Consider the following 19,696-nt stretch of genomic DNA (forward strand, 5'->3'; position numbering starts at 1 on the left):
GCGCTCACTCCTTTGCTCAATCCCTTTTGTCTCTTATCCTATAAGCAGGTATGTGATGACCTTATTCCCACAATTGGACCACATACACAAACACAAGCCTTCTGGATATATGAGCACTTGCTCATTGGGGTTTGTATTCTCACTAAAATAAATTAAATTAAATTGAAAACACACAAACACAGAACCTTACCACAGATGTTCAGCTTTGTCTAAGTTCAGAGAAGCAGGTGTTCGTAAAGCAACAGGTGAGAAAGAGAGGTTCATCTTACCTGTGAGGAAACATGCTGGAAGGAACCAGTGAAGATCAGTGTCCGAGTGTAGATCCCGATAAAGAAGCAGTTTGATAACAGAGTGATAATAAAGTCAGGTGTGGTCAGCGGCAGACAGCGCCGCGAGCTCGCTATCTGAGATTTGAGAAGTGAGCACAGGTTGCGGGCGCGCGCGTTCACGCACGCTGCAAGTCCGCGGCATGAAAACCCGGAAGTACAGCGATTAAGACTTTCAAAGTAATGACTTGAAAGCCTTTCAGTAAAAACGGTAGGATTGAACGTAAACACACAAACTGCACAGCTCGGAAAATCAAGTCCAATCAGTTTATTTATTGTGAAAGCAATAAAGTAACAAGACTCATTTAGATTGGCTTTTAACTAAATTTGTGTTGAATATTTGATTGTGCTATTTTATGTATATCAGTTTTATATTATTGTGAAGCACTTTGTGGTTCTTATCCTGTGAAGAGTGCTATATAAATAAATAAAGTAAAGTAAAGTAAGGACAATACAGGAAAAAAACATAAACTAAACTAAATAAAAGAAAAACACAAGGGAGGTACGATCTGTCTTCGAGTGAGCTTCAAAGATGTTGAGTACTGGTGAGGTCCTACTTTGAAGAGGAAGACTGTTCCAAATTTTAGGTGCAACTAAAGAACAAGGCCCGATTTAAACAACCAGAACAACTAGAAGCATCTAGTCAGTTAACCTTAATGATCTAGGAGTGTGCATAGAGTTAAAAGTTCAAAAATGTAAGAAAGTGCTGATCTATTTTTTGCCTTAATAATAAACAAAAGGATCCTAAAATTCTGGAAGGCACTGGCATTACTTTCTCAAAATCAGCAGATGAGAGAATTGTCTTAATCTTTGCAAGGGCCCTCAGCTGGAAGAAACTGGCTTTAACAGCAGAATGTATTTGTTTGTTAAAAGTGGAGCTGCTAGGGTGACAGTTTAGCTTAGTAGACGAGCAGGCGTAGCTCTTGCTTGCACACAGTAATGCACAGTGATGAGTCTACACAATGTTGCCTTGGGTTTAATAACTGAAGGGTCCACCCTAAAACTATTGTATTATATTGAAATCTGTGAATACTGATTATGAATGGTTCTTAATCCTAATTAGGACGCTTATTTTGTATGTAGGTCTTTGCATTACAATATAAAGCACCTTGAGGTGACTGATAAAACTGAATTGAATTAAAGGCAAAATTGTAGTGTGTACGCAACTGAACTGAGCTCTGAAAATGTGAAAAGGGGTAACTACATTTGCACCAAACCCTAAAGGTTTGATGGTAAAAATCGCACCTGAAATAAAGCTTTTATTTTTAAAGACACAACCGGAAATTGGACACTACCGACTATTTTAACAGCCGTTACCTTGACATTATTTGATGGAGAACAGGAGGAGGAGGAGGAGAGGAAAGGCAGAAGAAGAGAGACGGAGAAAAGAAGGGAGAGGGCTGGGGTTGGTGCTAAAGAGGATTAGAGCTTTCCGCCATCTGTGGCCACAGACTGATAATAAGCCCAGTTACATTACCAGCCTGCTCTTTTCTTAACCCTGAAACAGCCCCATAAATGAAGACTGTGTGGTTTAATATCAGACAGTCGCTATTAAACCTACGAACAAACAAGCACTGAGTAATTACGTGTGATATTTACAAGTAACACTGAATTCGCTTCACACGTTCAATCAGCAGCTTTACGTCCCTACGTCATCGCGTCAGTCTCCAATGGCAACCGAGCTCCGCTTTGTGTTTATCAGGATGGATTCCCTAACAGAGAGTGAAATAGGTCAGATAGCGAGGCTACAGGTAGGCGGCCACTGAATTAACACCCAGACATTTAATTTAAGCGATATAAAGACGAAGTTGTGTCCCAGCATTTTTTAAAAAAAATGGCGCTAAAATCTATAATTTGACCTAAATCTTAAAGTAAGCGACTGGTTAGAGAGTTAGCTTGAAGTCATGCACGCACATTATTTTATTATTGGTCACTGGTTTATTTAAATTTAATAATTTAAATAGTTTAGTTTTAGTTAATGTAATAACCTTGGAGCAGAACTGCAAAAATAAAGACATAACCACACCGTTTATGAATAAATAACTAAAACAACTTGTAAAATTGGTTCTACGTGTTGCTCAACATTTCTCACTTTTGTGTCTGTGTGATTGTGTTTGTCAGAGAGATGCTGGTGTGCAGAGGCTCAGCCGTTACTTCTCGTGGCCCGAGTTCAGTGACGAGCGACGATGCTTCCATCAAGAGTTTGTGTACGACGTGGTCGTGTTCGCTGCAGACTGTGGCTTCTCCTGGCCGAACGTTATCCGGGCAGCTGTGATCGCCAGAGACATCTTTCCACGGCTGGACGGTCAGAGTCAAACAGCAGTGTACTATAAAGTGGCCTGTTAGAGGACACACTGCTTAACCGAGAGGTCGTGGCCCTTTACATGGCCAGCAGAGAATTACTATCAGATGTAAAGCTCTCATTGCGCATAAAGCAATACAGACACCCTAGCATACCACACTGAGTGATTCATTGACTCTGAGTCATTCCCTGTGTGCCCTATTAAAACATTACTCATGCAGTGTTAGTAATGCAGGCCCACCTGTTCACAGTGTGCAGGATCATGTGCTGCTGGGGTTTGGTTCAGTAAACCTCGTTTAAAACTTCTGGACTGTTTTCTATCCATCAGATCCTGATGTACTCAACTTGCTGTCACTACTGAGAGAGGTGCTGTGTGAGGGATTACCGAACCTCACCCCCGTCCATCGACATGACTTCACCAGGTATCTCACAGACACCTGCATCACACGGCGGAAGCTTTTCCAGGCGGTGGTCGATGGAGCTGCTAACGTGTCTGTCACTCAGCTACACTTGGAGGTGCAACTGCCACCCACACCCCCTCCCTTAGCACAGGTAAGGAGGCCTCTTTAAGTGGCGGCTAGTGAACGTGCACTGCATAATCATCATGCAGATTCAGGGCTGCTATCTGATGGTACTGGAATCCATTTAATATGTTCCAATTTGTTTCAAACTTAGAAAATGACTCCTTTTTACTGCAGGGCGTCGATCTGCAAGAGTGGGAAAGTCAGCAGCATGAAGCAAGTCTCACTTCAACCTTGGAGCAGAAGGAAAATGAGCTGAGGTGTTTGAGACAGGGGTCACGGGTCACTGTGGAGGACATAACTCTTCTAGAGGATAAGCATCTGGATAAACAGGTTCATGTTCCCTAACCCTAATATCTAATCATGCAGTGTGCTACGAGAATATGTGGTTTTTGTGTTTTAAATGTTTTTCTCCTTGACGAAAAATATTTTTTTCTAAACCAGCCCTTTTTTTTAATTCTCTCCAAAACATTATTATGGTTACGCCATCTGAGGTACTTCCCTTAGTGAAATTATTTGGACTGACTGACTGTCACTGTTTTTGGCTCCCCAAGTAGGGCATTGTGGAGTTGGTTCGTGCAGCAGTGAGGGCTACCGAGAGCCAGATAGTGGCAAGCCTAGTCCAAGAGGTCGATCTGCTCAGTGAGATCCTGCAGCTGAAACTGCAGCAGGAGGCTCTGGCCACTGGGAGGCACAACAATACTTCTCCTACCAATACAGAGACAAATGCAAAGGTACAAACTGCCAAAACTAAAACAGGATGGACGGCGTCTGGAAAAGCAGAGGGCAGGAAGTCAATGAATAAACCTGTTCAGAAGTAAGAATGTTGAACCATTTAGTAACAGTCACAGTTTCGGCTAACTGTGTTACTTTTGGATGCTCAAGCTTGTATTATCATTATTATTATTATTATTTTATTGCACATCTTATATTTATAATTTGAAGATTTCTGTATTTGAAATGTATCCCTTAACACTTGTTATGTCATATTTGATACATGAATTTTTGTGAGTTTTTAAACTTCTACATGATCGGTGTAATCCCACTCTCCTCGAAAAAACTGAATAAACTGCACATTTTTTAGCAACAAATTGCAAAAAAGAAACCTGGATGTAATGAATACACATTAAACAAATTAAAACTCATATGTGCAAATATATGAGCCCATATATATGTGGAGTTTTTTTGTTCTTCCCATGTACTGTGGCTTCCTCCCACAGTCTAGAGATGTGCAATTAGTGGGGTTATTTGGTGATTTTAATTTGCCAATAGGTGGAAATGTTAGTGTGAATAATTGTCTGTCTCTAAGCAGAAGAGAATGGATGGATATGCAAATTAATATTTCATTGTAGAAATGACCAGAAGGTTCAATAAAGACCTTCTGGTTATACAATTTCAAAGAAATTACAATTTTCTACTAATTATCTCATGATTTAGGCTTTAAAGGGTAAAAAGCAAGTTTCACAGCCACAGCAACATGGTTACCATGAACTGTATATAAAAAATGGACATAGCCAAGTTGACGCCACTGGTTGGTTTCTAGACTCCACATTTTGAAGCCAGGGATAGCTTTTTGGCTGCTGCAAGGTTGCTTTTCTCCAGACAGACATGACCATAACTGGGTGGAATGCTAAGATGTCAGCTAGCATTAGCAAGCTTAGTTAGCAACACAGACACCTAATGCTAACACCTAAAAAAACTTTTAACTTGGTAACTTTTACTCTCAATTTCTAGTTGTTGTTTTAAGAGTTACATTTGGTTATTTTTCCTTTTATGTTGTGATGCTCATTTTTTCTGAATGTGATTTTTTTAATAATTTAAAATCTGCTGAACTTAGCTTACCTTCAGTGAATGGCATTAGTGGAGGTGAGGCCTAGAACAAAGCTTTCAAGAAAGCTAAAATTCACCCTCTGTAGCTGTAATGGCTCATCAGCATTGGGTCAGTTTTCAGTACTGCGTAGTTACAAAGAAAATTCAGAAAAACTTGTTGTTTTTAAAAAAAAAGGATTTATTAAAAAACAGCAATAATTCTGAAATAATAGCTTTATAAAAAACAAACATTAACAGAACATCCAGTCCTTTCTTTTTGTACCTCCACACAGAAGAGCCCTGCTTATCTAATGCTGACATGTTAATCCATTCAGTCAACCCCAAAACATATAAATAAATAAATAAAATGCCCAAAACACACCAGTGCAAAGATCAAGCAGCATCTATAAGCTAATTTCCTTTGCTGCACATAATTTAAGGCCTCAAGCACTGCTAGGTTTCCTTTTCTGTTTACCCATCTTGTGCAGTCCCTGCAGCAGTACTGTGTAGGGTCACTATTTCCACAGTTATCTGCACCACTGTTTCAGGACACAGTTCACACTAGTAAACAGTGGGAGTGAAGCTCTTACTAAAAGCCAGGTTGTTTTCAAGTGTGGCAGACGTGCCCCTTAAGACTAGGGCTGAACGATTATGGAAAATAATCTAATTGCGATTTTTTGCCCCAATATTGCGATTACGATGCGATATGCGATTATTTTTTAAGGTCTTTGTCTTCTGTATTATTAAACAAAGACAAGCAATACATCATATAGTATGGCCAATACTATATTACATTAATTTTAAACTGTTCTTTCCTGGAAGACAGACCTCTGTTATGATGACATGAGGTGATGCATGAATTGATGACTGACATTTTTATTTAACTTCTTCAATCACAACAGTATATTTGAACATACACAATAGTTTATTTTTAGCTTACAAACATCTGAGCATAAAGTGCTGACAAGGAACCCTGGTGTAAACATTAAAATGAAAGTCAGTACAATGTGCAGATTGCAGAAATATACATTAACAAAATCAGTGGCTTTACCACACTCAGTTTTTCGACATCTGTGAACTACTAGACAGTCATTCAATTAAAAAATAATATTAAATAAATAAAACTAATAAATAAAAAATACACACATCTTACTGATCTCTGCAGTCAGTAACATTACACATAAAGTGCAAACATAATAGCAATTGTATAAACACACACACAAACACGCCTTTAAAGTTTAAAGGCGTGAAATTGGACGGTCTAGTTCTGATTAGCGTCACCGCTGTCTCGGTGGAGTTTATTAAACTCGGCCGTCTGCTTCTTGCTATCTAAAATATAACCAGACACTGGTGTAAATTCTCGACTGTCTCATACTTCTGTTTAATAAGTTTTCTGTTTGACGTTTAGTCAGCTGTGTGAAAACCAAGGAGGAACCCACCCGGGGGATTAATAAAGTTTTATTTTATCTAATCTAATAACTTTAATCTCAGCCAAACCGATTTACTCACGAACAAACAAAACACTGAAAAAAGCCCAACAATAACATTTTTAGGTTGTCTAAGTGACTTATATATTACGTTTAACCCGAGCAGCGAAACTCCGCGGTGATCTGAAAATGATGTGCCGGGAGTTGTGCCGTTCTCGGCCGCATCAGTAACCCTCGAGCTCCCGGCTAGCTGTCGAGCTGGTGGGTAGCAGACGCCTCTGAAAACGTCGAAGCACTTTTGCAAATATGGGATATCTTGATAAACCGAGCAGATATTTGATGTTTACACAACTACTTTCTCGCCTGAAAATATGTTAAAAGTTTATTTTGTGACCCAGAAAGATTAGTATGAGTAATTTTAAAACTTAGTAGCGGCCGCCATTGCTGGAAACTGGAGTTTGGCTGGGCCGCGCTATGAATTCTGGGATATGGTAGTAATTTGGACAGCCTTATAATCGCAGTATAATCGCAGCCTTTGCGGTTAGAAAATTGCACTTGATCATGTCGCGATATTATCGCAAATGCGATATATCGTTCAGCCCTACTTAAGACACACCGCAACAGACTGGTAGCACACTTAGAGACAGCACATACATACTGTGTACACTCAGAAAGAGACCATAACTCTTAAAAGTTCAGCATCTTGCTTTGGTGAAAACATCCAGCGCTCTCTAGCAGCAAACTAATCACAAATTCTGGACGGATTCACAGAGAGGAAAAGAAAGGCATCAGGTTGATGGTTCAGTAGGAAAGCCTTTTGTTTTGCTTCTTAACAAACATATTGTGTAAATCTCAATTTCAGTCTCCTTTTTAGACTTTCTGCCTATCATCTTCAAAGTCTTTGTTGGGTCTGTGGCCTGTTCTCTGTACACTGCTAGAAAGATCCAAGGTCATCTGGGAGGGGAATTTGAAAAAAGAAATCATCCTCACAAGAGTTTCTGCAGGGAAGAGTCACAAGTACCCATGACATGTTGAACTTCTCTTTTGAGATAACATGACATTCAAAATGGATGAAACGCTAGTAAAACGTGTACCTGTGAATCCTCCTGTGAGGAAATATCAGATTTCATTCATAATTCTTTACAGCCAATTGCAGGAAATCCCACATAATATTACTTATTACCGGTGCTAACAATGCGCTCCCTTCTAACTGAAGCAATGATCAGGGCACCCATCCTGTCGAGGGTTGAATTTGTGGCTATTGGTAACTTATCAAGGGCTAAAAGATGTGGGAGGATGCTAAAGTGCCAGGGATTTCTCCCAACTAAAACATCAACCCACATACGAACAGCAGGCTCTAGATGATTAAAAAAGAAAAAAAAAATGTTTTAAGATTTTGCCACTGAAGACTGTCACATTCAGTTTTTAAATAAAGCTACAAAAATGCTGCAAATGTTTCAGAAGGCGCTCGCTAGCTTGTTTCCCAGAGTAATGTGAGTCAGCATGGTCTGCACCAGCTCCGGCAGGTTGTACTCGTGCCTCCAGCCCCAGTCCTGTCTCGCTGCGCTGTCCTCCAGTGCTTTTGGCCAGCCGTCGGCTGAAAAGATGTAGCAGAGAAGAAGATTATAGTAGCCAGTGAACACTCTGAAAGGATAAAACTATGACACTGGTATCCCAGCAGTCTCACCGATCGCCTGCCTGACAGGATCCACATTATAGGTAACCTTGAAGTCAGACAGGACTTTCTGGATCTCTCGGGTGAGGTCCTGTGGCGTGAAGCTCATGGCGTTGATGTTGTAGGTGCGGCTGACGAGCGCGTCTTCTGGAGCCTCCAGGAATTCCATAGTGGCCCTGATACAGTCATCTGGGTAGGAGAGGTGGACGGAGGAAGAGATGAGCGAAACGGGAGTGCTTCAGTGCCGCCAAAACAAAACGCATCAAAGTTTGCTTTACCGATGTACATCATAGGCAGCCGTGTGTCGCTGCGCAGGTTGCACTCAAACTGACCGCTCTTCACAGCAGCATGAAAGATCTGGACAGCGTAGTCTAGAAAACAGTGAAAAGAGACCATCAGAATCAGACTGCATCAAAGACATGGAGCAAAAAAAACAAACATTTCCAAACGGTGCGCCATCTTCCTTACATTGTCAGTTAGCCTGCACCTTTAGTATTTCCAGAGACATTATACAAGATAAGTGGTGGAGGTGATGATGGTGATATTATCACCATCAAAATTATTGTTGAGCCTCTATACCCGTTCATTTAAAAAGGAAGTGAACCACAACTTTAACCATATTGCAAATGTGATTGTTGAGGGCCAACACTTATTCCTGAAAGGTCTTTGGGTATATGTATCTCAGGTCTACTCACCTGTGGTTCCTCCTCCAGGCTGGGAGTCAGCCGAGATGATGCCTGGATACCTGAGACAGCGGAAATCCAGCCCATACCTTTGGTGGTAGTACTGATAATGGGAGGAAAAGACTCAAAAACACCAGAAATAAGATGAATAGAGGTCAGAATGAGGACTGGAGCTACAACAGCTGTAAGTGCGGAGAAGAAATACGGGTATGCGTTTTTAAAGTCTCTACAGAGTGTCTCACCTCACCCATCAGCTCCGCATGGACCTTGGATACACCGTAAATAGTGCGTGGCCTCTGCACACACAGATCAGGAGTGGGGTCTTTAGGGGAGGATGGACCCAAGGCACTGATTGTGCTGGGGACAAACACACGCAGACCATGTTCGGTGGCTATATCTAATATGTTATGGAAACCTAGAGAGAAAGAGAGGCTGTGCATAAGTCTGCTATGTTAATGCTATGGTACACGCGTTACAGAGGTGTCTACCTGTGATGTTGACCTCTTTAGCCAGGGCCACGTTGTGCTCCCCCACAGCGGACAGCACAGCTGAGTAGTGAACCAGCCAGCTGATGTTATTGTTGACCACAATCTGCCTGAGGTTCTTATAGTCCAGAATGTCAGAGAAGATGAATGGACCTGTGCAGGACACACAATAGACTGTGTGTGTCGACCCACTCATCTTTGGAAAGTGGAGTGCAGTTTTATGGACATGTGGTTTGCATTTACACTGAGCAAGAATGGAGCTCCTAAACAGAAAGACCGCATGGCCTTTGTAGGGTTTTTACTAACTTGTAGAATATGTGGAGAAGGTAAAAACAATGCACACACCGTTTTTGTAGACATGGTTGGGGGGTTTCCGGATGTCAGACAGGATCACATTGAATTTTCCAAATCTCCTCCTGAAAAAGAAACATTAGTTTTGGTAACTCTACTAAAAAAGCTGGTCTGCGGTACAAATGACATGATCGCATGACGTCTTTAAGCTTTCTTTCATTATATATCATTTTAACAGTTGTTTCAACAGCTCACACATTACACCCCATATAGGTTTGGCTCACAGGTATCACCTTTTGGAAGTTTTTCTAATTTTTCTTGTAAATAAAATTGCTGGATTTAGGACTGGCATCACCACAGTTCACCACAGCAGTTTAAAAGAGGTCTGCAACGATTCATTGAGTAATTTGAATAACTCGACTATAAAAAAAACTATTTCCTTGCTTTGATGCTTTGTCTAATGCGTGACCCTGTGGTGCTCACCCACATTTGTGATCAAAAATAGACCTGCAATAGGAGAGCGCGTGTGAATTAAAAGTATGACAACATTAAGCTCACACAGCCTCCAGTGTTTCAACAAAAAGACTGATAACACAACAGCAGCAGTAAAGAGGATGGTTTAATGTCATAGTTTAATGTTGAGCCGGGGTCTGTCTAAACGCGGAGTCATTACTGAGACGGTGTGCTCAGGTGGAGCGAAAGAAAAAAAATTTTTAGCGTCCAAAACAGCAGCTCTGTGCCCGTAAATCACCATTATAACCTTTACTGGGATAAAGCTAGCGGGAATCCTTCGTCACACAACCTGATGCATCCATCGCTGTTTGTTTTACACATCAAAAAAATCTACAGTATAGCTACAGAAGTTAGGTGACCCCTTACAAGCAAGCACTTGGCAAAAGTAGGAAGGAAAAACTTTTAACAGGAAGAATCCTCCAGCAGAACCAGGCTCAGGGAGGGGAAGCCATCTGCCACGACCAAGCTTCAACCACCTGGTATACCCAGGCGGTCTCCCAGACAAATACTGACCAAGCACAACCCTGTTTAGTTTCTGGGATCAGATTGGAGCAGGAATGTACAAAATGGTGTGGCCACAACTAATACAGTGACTGGTATGTTTATATTGACAGATTTTTTTACTGGTATCAGTCTGAAAACCCAGTATCAGTATCACGTATACGCAAAGAAAACTACTCTACATATGGAAATAGCTAAACAACGGAAATCAGAGGTTATTTAAACTTCTTACCTTAATGACTTAGCAAGCCCCACCCCCAGCTGTCCAAGTCCTCCTACAAGGATAAATTAGAGAAAAAGAAGCAAATTACCAAGCAGTTTAAGCACTTTTAAGAACTGTCGTGGAATTTTTGTAAATAAAGTCTGCAACACAGAAAGAGCTGTGGTCACACTATTTATTACTACGCGCAGGAGAATGGAAACATACATCAAAACATCACAGGTTCATAGTAATAAGCTTATGACATCGTCAAACTCTGTGTATCTTTCAGTTACAACAGTCTTTTGTCCACCCTGGGCTGTTGCTGAACAGAGAAGACTCCTACTATCTTTTCCCAGGCCAGCACCTGGCGCTGGCCCTGACCTTCATCCTTCTGAGCCAAACACTTAGCAGATAACATAGTGAAACATTGTAAGGCCTAGCTAAGCAGTTTTTTTATTTCACGAGGTCATACTGACACATACACATACTTCATCTACGCATGCAAAGGTTACACAAAAATCATACAGTGAAGTTCTAACCACCTATATCTAAATGTGAGGGTTAACTAGAAATTTCCCATTACAGAGCTTAAGTAACACAAGAGGTATGAGACAAAAACTAACCAGTAATGAGGACTTTGGGTTTGTCACTATCAGTGCAGGATGAAGCATGTGTTCTGACGCCATGTGCTGCAGAGGTCGTCTGCACAACACAGCGTGGGGGCCTGTTCCCAGCATGCTTCGATGCAGCTCTCAGCAACTGAACCACCGGCATCATAACACCTCCTATTAACAAAAGCACATATTAACATAAAACACTGAGTGCATCCACAGCCTTAGTATAACCAAGTGGGGTTACATTATTATTACTGTGGACACACATATTATCAGGCTTAACACCATCATCCTGTGATAATGTTGGCTTAGTTAAACTGACCTTAAATCAGCTCATCTGAAAAACCATCCAACACTTAGCTCGACAAAGCTACTTCCTCAGAGCCATCTAATGGCTCAGTCACATGAGTAAAAATAGGACAGCAGGCTCCTTAAATAAAAAAAAAAGTAAAAATTGGTGATGCCTCGTAATTGTAATTTCACATCTGTTTTGAACTTGTAGTCACTAAATGGTTGGCCAGAATTTGAGGGTGTTTCCCACTTGACCATTTTTGATGGCAAGCTTGCACAGGTTAGCTGACAAGAGGCGACTTTCCTGCAAATAGTTAAACTACAGGTCTCAGAGACATAAATACCTGAATGACCTCTAGTATCAGAATGATGCTGAAAAAGTAGACCATCATTCATACCTTACTGCTTCTTCTGCATCTAGGCTGGACAACTGTAATTCAATATTATCAGGACATCCTAAAAACTCCTTGAAAAGCCTTCAGCTGATCCAAAATGCAAGAGTACTGACAGGGAAATTGAAAATCCTTCTCCTCACATTCAGCGTCTTGACTAATAAGGTCCTATTTTATCCTGAAGACCTCATAGAACCATATCACCCCAATAGAGAACTTCACTCTCAGGCTGCTGGATTACTTGTGGTTCCTAAAGTTTCTAAAAGTAAAATGGGAGGCAGTGCCTTTAGCTTCCAGGGCCCTCTTCTGTGGAACTGGCTCCCAGTTTGGATTTGGGAGAAAGACATCCTCTCTACTTATAAGATTAGACCTAAAACTCCTTTTTATAATGTATATAGTTGGGGTGACCCAAATCCTTCCTTATTTAGACTGCAATAGGAATAGGGCTGCTAAGGGTGGGTTTCCCATGATGCACTGATTGTTTCCTCTTCACTCACCTCTTTTCACTCTCTGCATGTTTATAACAACACTCTGCATTCAATCATTAGTTATTATTTAACATCGGCTCTCTTCCACAGCGAGTATTTTGCCACGTCTCCCTCCGATCACCCCCAAACGCTTGCAGCAAATGGCTACACCGCCATCCTGGAGGTTTCTTTTCTTCCTGTTTAAAGACAGTTTTTCTTTCCCACTGTCGCTGAGTACTTGCTTATACAGGTTTATATGATTGTTGGTGTTTTCTCTATTATTGTAGGGTCTTTACCTTACAATATAAAGCACTTTGAAGTGAGTGCTGTTTTGATTTTGCACTTTATAATTAAAACTGAACTGAATTGAGGACAGTTGCAGTCTGACTTGAACTGACTGCAACCACTGGAAAGTGGCAAATTACTGCTGTCTAATTTCTAAATGTAGACATTTTGTGGCATGTTATGCTTTTCTACCTGCTCTACTTTAAGAAAGATGAGTTTATAAGGGGCATTTTGTGCATATATCAACTTGAAACTGTCAAAATAAACCTAACATGTGAAAGCCTTGCCCGACCCCCAACACCCATCTCAGATTAGCTTCATAACAGCCTCCTGCTGACTTGGTCTAAATATAGACCTCTTTATCTATATTCCAGACCACCATTAAGCTTATGGGGGAGCACAGGTTAATGTGGACAAACCCTTTCAGAGCAATGGAGTCTAGCAGCCTTGCAGTAAATACTTTGTGTGTTAAACTATATAAATAAACGTATTTATTTATTCGAGGTAAAACAACTAGTAACGGCACAACTGAATCAGTGCTTTTCAAAAAAACGAGAAAAACAAGTTTAAAGACATTTTTTTTCTTTTGTTAGTACCACTGGACACAATAAAAGTGCATAAAGGGAAATTTCGTATCAATTCCCAAAGCTGCCCAATTATTTCGGTCTTATCTGGGGTATAAGTTATATACTTTGTTTAACGGATGTGTTTCTTTAAATCAAGATAGTGTCCCCTCAAGCAGGATCCTAACCACCGAGGATAACTAGCTTTACCTAGATAATGGTTACATATGTTGAGATTCAGACCATCTTATTCAGTTAACTTAAAAAGTGAAACGTGAAGTAAAAATAACGTAATGTAATGCGAGCTTTTACAGATGACATGAAATGTAGCCAACTGAAGCTCCTGTGCAGGGAGCATAGAAAACAAGCTAAACTCATGTTCTCCTTACTTTAATGCGACCTGGAGAAGCAGGTTCAGAAAACGACTCCGAAGCCCTCCGCTGTTTGCGATCAAAACGTGGAAATAGTCGCGCGTATATACGGCAAAGCTTATTCTGCTCTGTGATTGGCTTACAGTACGGGAGGCTCGCGACAGAACCAGTCTTAGGAAAATCTAAACTTCCGGCTGTAACTTTCAAAATAAAATCTCATAAGCCTGCTGGCGATAACAACAACAACAACAACAACAACAACAACAACAACAATAATAATAATAATAATAATACATATCTCTCATATCTAATACATATATCTCGTGGTTGGCCTGGGAAGGGGCGTTCCCCTTGGCGAGCTGGAGGATACCTCAAGAACACCCTAACATTATATAAAATGGCTGAAACTAATATGGAAAGCAACAGCAAATAAACTAAAATAAAAACATTTAGAAACCTAAGCAGAAAACAGCAAGACAGGATTATGTTGGAATTGCCAGAAAGTTTTTGCGCTAATATTACTGACAAATTTGAATAATACATTTCATTTATTGATTTAATCAATTTCATATACAATACTGTGCAAAAAACCTGAGCCACTACTTATTATATTGCTTCCAAAGACTCAGACTTACTAGTATTTTTTTTAAGTGGTCTTGAGGAACAGTTCTCCAGGTTCTCTGAAGGTCAAAGCCAGTGTCTAAGGTTTTCTTTGGACACCTTTTTTTTTGTTTGTTAAGCCGCCTAACACTGATCTATCATCAGGTATAGAAAAAATGCCTAACTCAAGGGATTAAGGAGTGTGGTGTCTACATACCAACACACTGGCAAAGAACCAATTTTACGGCACTTTGTTACTAGTGGGTCACATTGTTCCCATTTCCCAGACATAAAATAGTATTTTTCTACTTTGGCTAATTCCCATAGAGCTATTAGCCAAAAACCTGGCAGCATGGCGTGCAGTTTCTAATCAGAAATAGTCTCAGTAGAAGAGTGACTGCCAAGAAGCCAGACTGACTGAACTACACTGAAAACCAGTGGAAACTTTTTGGACTAATGAATCCAAATTTGAAGTTTTTGGTTCAAACCATCATCAATACATGGAGGAAGTCAAGAGAGTGGATTGCCTTAGATGTTTTTGCTGGCTTTTTTGTATATCTGTGTGTGTGTTTTGCTTTTAGGGTACTCTGTATCATATTTAGCATTACAAATGAACAGCCCCACAAATATGAATTTTCTTTGTTATAAATTTTGGTGACTCATCAGATCAGTGGCCAACATTGCACTTTCCTACTAACATATGTAACTCCACATGAATTTTATACAAACTAAAACATGATTATTAGTAAAAGCTCCCATAAGAATAAATTATCAAGCTGTGGTGAGAACAGTGGCAGGTGTGATTAAGTTGAGACGTGTTCATGCAACCACTTCTGTAATTAAGATGAAACCTAGTGTCAGTTATAACCTTGCCCCTGCTAATTATGTGCAATTGATTTATCCTCTGTTGCATGCAAAGAGATTAATCTGTGTCTTCAACCGTTAATAAACGGTGGACACATGCGCACACATACACTCCTAGATGTACGTGAACATGAATCTACATTCCTTAGAGCTTTTTGTCATAATATCAGTCTTTTTTGATCAATTTGAAGATTCTGTAAGGGGACAGTACATTTTTCTCCTGGCCTGTACGTCTGTTTGTATTTTTTGGGGTAGGTGGCCCAGTTTGTGGTGAATAGACTGTATATAAAAGATGGATATGGCATTAAGCTTTAAAAGGAGAAGTCAAACTGTATTAAGCCTGCATTCTTTTAATAGTGACTTGGGTGGCTATAAAAATTTCCAGTGTCGTTCTTGCCCTGTGGCCTCAGCAAATCCTTGTCGTGCTGAGTTTATGGTTTCTGATTTCAAGTCATAATCAATGCAACAGAACATGATATGGAATTAAAGCGCTACAATACAATACTGTCCAAGGTAGGGATAGATTTGCATTTGTCACAGATCTGGACAATATCCTGAACAATGTGATCTGGAGCTTTGATTTGTTTTTGAGATTTTTACAAATTGGTGAGATCTTTTGGACATGACTGGATACCCATCTGTCGAATATATGTGTAATAGAGCGATATTTATTCTGCTAAAGATCTCATCTCTGATCTCTTTGCAAATTAACCTCATCTTTTATGTAGCTGGTTTTCAGATATTGTAGATACAATGCATGGGTGTTTGATGGATATGTGTTTGCAATATCTTAGTAAACGCGAAAGATTGGACCCTGAAAAATCCCAAATCCAGACACACATCTGTAAAATATACATGTAACATGCTCATATTTAATCTTTATGCACACACAAGATATTTAGGTAACGTACTGCCATAATTGATTAGAAATCTGAGATTTGTTTCCCCCCGTTTTTAAAGTGTCTTGAGGCAACTGTTGTTGTGATTTGGCACTCTATAAATAAAACTGAATAGAAATGAACTTTTGCCACATACTATTGTAAAGAAGATTTAATGTATTGCAATCTTTCATTTTAACATTTTGGTAGCCCCTACTTACGAAACCATGAATACAAAATAACACATGGCACAATAACACATGAAACGATTTCATTCTTAAAAATTAAGAAAGTAATTAAGCAAGTTTAGTATTTTGGTTTGCAGCGGAAAAAGAAAAGTAAAAATTAAGCAGAAAGTTTGGTAGTTTTTGGACAGTTAAAATGTAAAATTCGTTTTACATTTTCAAAAGCATGCTAATTTTACCCTTTGAGCTTTTCACTGTTTCCTAGAGGGAGACCAATATTTATAGAGCTGGTTTGGCTCACACTGTAATTGACCTCACTGACGCCTAATATAAATAAATAAAGTATTTTTTGTTTGTTTGTCTAGAAATACTATATTTAATGTAGCATTTAATATCAAAACTGTAGAATTTTCCCGTATTGCACACGCTTTAATCATGCCTGTCGGCTTGTAGCCACCAGGTGGCGGTAGATACCCAGAAATGTGCTTTCCACTCTGCACAGAAAAAGAAGAATCAGTTGTATACTTCTCTTTTGATAATTACATGCTGAAAATATAATAAACTACGTGTGTATTTCCATTTTTATATTAGGTTGTATTTTATTTTTAATTTTAAATTTTTTAATATTTATATTTTATAATCTAATCTTCATCTTTGCTACTTAGACAACATAATAACAAACAAAAATATGCACAAAAAAGCTTTACTGTGACTGTTGAATTGAACTTGACAGGATTTATCCATCAGGAGTGCTTCAGTGCCCCGTCTACTTCCACACTCATACGTTTGGAAATGAACCAATTCTTCATGTGGATTCAGTTCCAACCCTGCAGAGCGGGCCACAATAGATGATTCATGTCTTATTGTTCTTTTGCTTAAAAAGGCTCTGTTGTTTTTGCCACTTTTGGAGGCCTGCCAAATGTAATACATTCACATACTCCTAGCTTGTTTTGCTCATTGTTGCTTTGTGTGAATGCTCAAAATGATGGAGTGTAAAAAAAACAAAGCTTTGTAAAAAGATTTTTTATTGCTGTGGTCGCCGTGGGTCTCCACATGAAGAAGAAGATATTCTTTGTTTAATGGGAAGTGGAAATAATTATTGCTCACACAGGCAAACATGAATGCGATTACTCATAAACAAAGGATTTTAGCCATAATACACAATGAAGTGATGTCCTGCAGTATAGTCATGTACACCATTAAGACAATACAATTTGCTGTAAATGATTAACATTACTATATGCTGGAAAACAGCTTTTTATTTTATTCAAACTTCATTAAAGAAAATCTTTATAAACATCTACAGGCTTCTTTTAAATTATTGCTCACATTTGTAGCATTACATGCTCAAAATTAATTAGTAAAAATGCTGTACATAACACACGTATTCTACAATAATAATATTACTGGTGCATTTGATTGTAAGCAGCATTTTTTGTTAAATTCAAGCTTGAGACAGTTTTAATGACTACATATGATGCTGGATATTTTAAGGATACACCGATGTGTTGACAGAACATTGACAGATATCGGCCGATATCAGTGAGTCGATACAAACAGAAAAAATTTGTTTCTTAAAAAAATGAAAATCTGTTTTGGCAGAAAAATCTAGAATGAATGGCAACAAATCAAACTAAGCGAAAGCATTTTTAGTGGGACTCTCGGCCAAATGCAAGTCATTTATACAGTGACATTTGTACTCACTCACAGCTTCAAGATTGGTGCATTCCTATTTAATCCAGGACAAAGCATCATATTTTTTAAGGTGATGAAATAATACTGGTAATGAAACAGACAAAATGCACAATGTTGTAAAATGAAAATAATCATCTAAAACTGTATTTGAGTTTAGTAAAAGCCTATCAGCTAAAAACATCCATGTTACTTAATATCTGAGCTTTTGTCAACATCAGAAACCACTAAGTTATTAAGTTAGCCTGTGTCAACCACAGTCCCCGCTGGCTTCAGAATAAAAGCAGTCCTGTCTGATATAACACAGCTCTATTAATTTGGAGCTGTATTTTCATTTTGCCTCTGCCTCATTTAACCACCCACAACTGACTTCAGCCCAACCTGAACTACTTGTCATAAACACTGCTCTGTCAACACGTATTATTTCCACAGATACAGTATACACAAACGCAATTAACTCAGAATAAGCTGTATTTAAACTGGAGTGTTTTAACAAAAGAAATGTGTTTCGAACAAATAGATATTTCAATAAATGAACAATAAAAAGGACAATTCGTGTAAATGAGCTTTTGTGGAAAATAAAGGGACACGATGTCAGCTCAAGTAACGACGCTCATATTCAATTTCAGCCCAGCGTTTAGTCAGTGTCCCCCCTAATTCACCATCATGACTCAGTCGGCTAATGGGATTGTAGTCAGGCCTATTTATTGCCATTAGGGAATTGAGGCAACATACAGTGGGTGAGGGGTTAATTACAAACAACTGAAGGGGTCAGAGGTGTCCGTGTGCGTGCTTGTGTGTGTAGCTCATGTGATCATGAGAGGGCCGGACCTTTGGTAATAGGGGGCGGATTTAAACAAGGATCCTTGGGAGAAGATTTATCCGCAGGCTGTGACACGGCAACAAATAGTGCTGCTAGGTGAAGGCCTCTCGATGTAGAGTCCAGTCTGGATGACAAATGGCTTGCATGTGTGTGTGTGTGTGTGTGTGTGTGTGTGTGTGTGTGTGTGTGTGTGTGTGTGTGTGTGTGTGTGTGTGTGTGTGTGTGTAAAATAGGAAGCCAGACCATATTCACTTATCACTGAGTCAGGTCCTCCATCGGATCCACTCCTGACATCCACAGGGACCCATTTGCTTCTTCCACTCGCTTCTCTTGTTTTGTCCCTGCCTCTCTCTTTCCTATCTCTCTCTCTCTCTCTTTAATACTCACTTTCACCCCCCACCCCACCTCCCCTCACCTCCTCTCCTCCAGCGCTCTCAGCAGTATCTCCCAAGCCTCTCAGCTTCCCATATTACACTTCCAGATAAGAGAGGAGAAGGGCCCGACTGACAGGAACCCCAAATTAATTTACAAGCAATGATGCCGTTCGTGGGCTGATAGAACAGTCTTTATACAATATGAAGGGACGGGGAGTGACGCCTCGGAGCCTCCACTGGGGAGAGTGGAGACCGTGCTATCTTTGTAATTATACGGAGAGACCTTGATCCTTCGCTCACTTTCTGTCTCCCTCGGTCTCTCTCTCTCTCTCTCGCTCCTGTTTTTTTTTCTTTTTTTTTATCCTCGATAAATGTTGCAGAAGGAACCCAGGAGACAAATCCGAGCTTACCGCTCTGGATGTAAGCGATGAAGAAATCAGTTTGGTTTCTTTCTTTCTGCGGCTTATATTAAGCACGATTCGATCAAATGTTTCATACGGTATTCTTCGGGGTGTTTCTTTAAGGAGACTATTGTGCCACAGTTGTTCCTTCCTCCTCAGCC

At 39.8% G+C, this 19,696-nt stretch overlaps 2 protein-coding genes across 2 annotated transcripts; one reads left to right on the forward strand and one right to left on the reverse strand.

The window, feature by feature from the left end:
* Positions 1 to 1,996: 1,996 nt before the first annotated feature.
* Positions 1,997 to 4,367, forward strand: lg23h8orf74 (linkage group 23 C8orf74 homolog). Its single transcript, XM_085398535.1, has 5 exons — positions 1,997 to 2,077; positions 2,448 to 2,631; positions 2,957 to 3,180; positions 3,327 to 3,482; positions 3,707 to 4,367. The coding sequence occupies exons 1-5, from the start codon at positions 1,997 to 1,999 to the stop codon at positions 3,968 to 3,970; spliced, it is 909 nt and encodes a 302-aa protein (XP_085254661.1). The 3' UTR covers positions 3,971 to 4,367.
* A 3,140-nt stretch (positions 4,368 to 7,507) lies between these two features.
* On the reverse strand, positions 7,508 to 13,870 carry LOC146642487 (L-threonine 3-dehydrogenase, mitochondrial-like). The gene is made up of 10 exons (XM_085399101.1): positions 13,737 to 13,870; positions 11,359 to 11,520; positions 10,766 to 10,808; positions 9,574 to 9,644; positions 9,232 to 9,381; positions 8,986 to 9,158; positions 8,756 to 8,846; positions 8,339 to 8,431; positions 8,073 to 8,249; positions 7,508 to 7,982 (listed from the first exon to the last, which is right to left on the reverse strand). The coding sequence occupies exons 2-10, from the start codon at positions 11,510 to 11,512 to the stop codon at positions 7,843 to 7,845; spliced, it is 1,092 nt and encodes a 363-aa protein (XP_085255227.1). The 5' UTR covers positions 11,513 to 11,520; positions 13,737 to 13,870; the 3' UTR covers positions 7,508 to 7,842.
* Positions 13,871 to 19,696: the final 5,826 nt, after the last annotated feature.

This window comes from Rhamphochromis longiceps, linkage group LG23 (genome assembly GCF_057381845.1).
Source record: "Rhamphochromis longiceps isolate RC_006_pf linkage group LG23, R_longiceps_female_GT1.1, whole genome shotgun sequence".
Lineage (NCBI taxonomy): Eukaryota > Metazoa > Chordata > Actinopteri > Cichliformes > Cichlidae > Rhamphochromis > Rhamphochromis longiceps.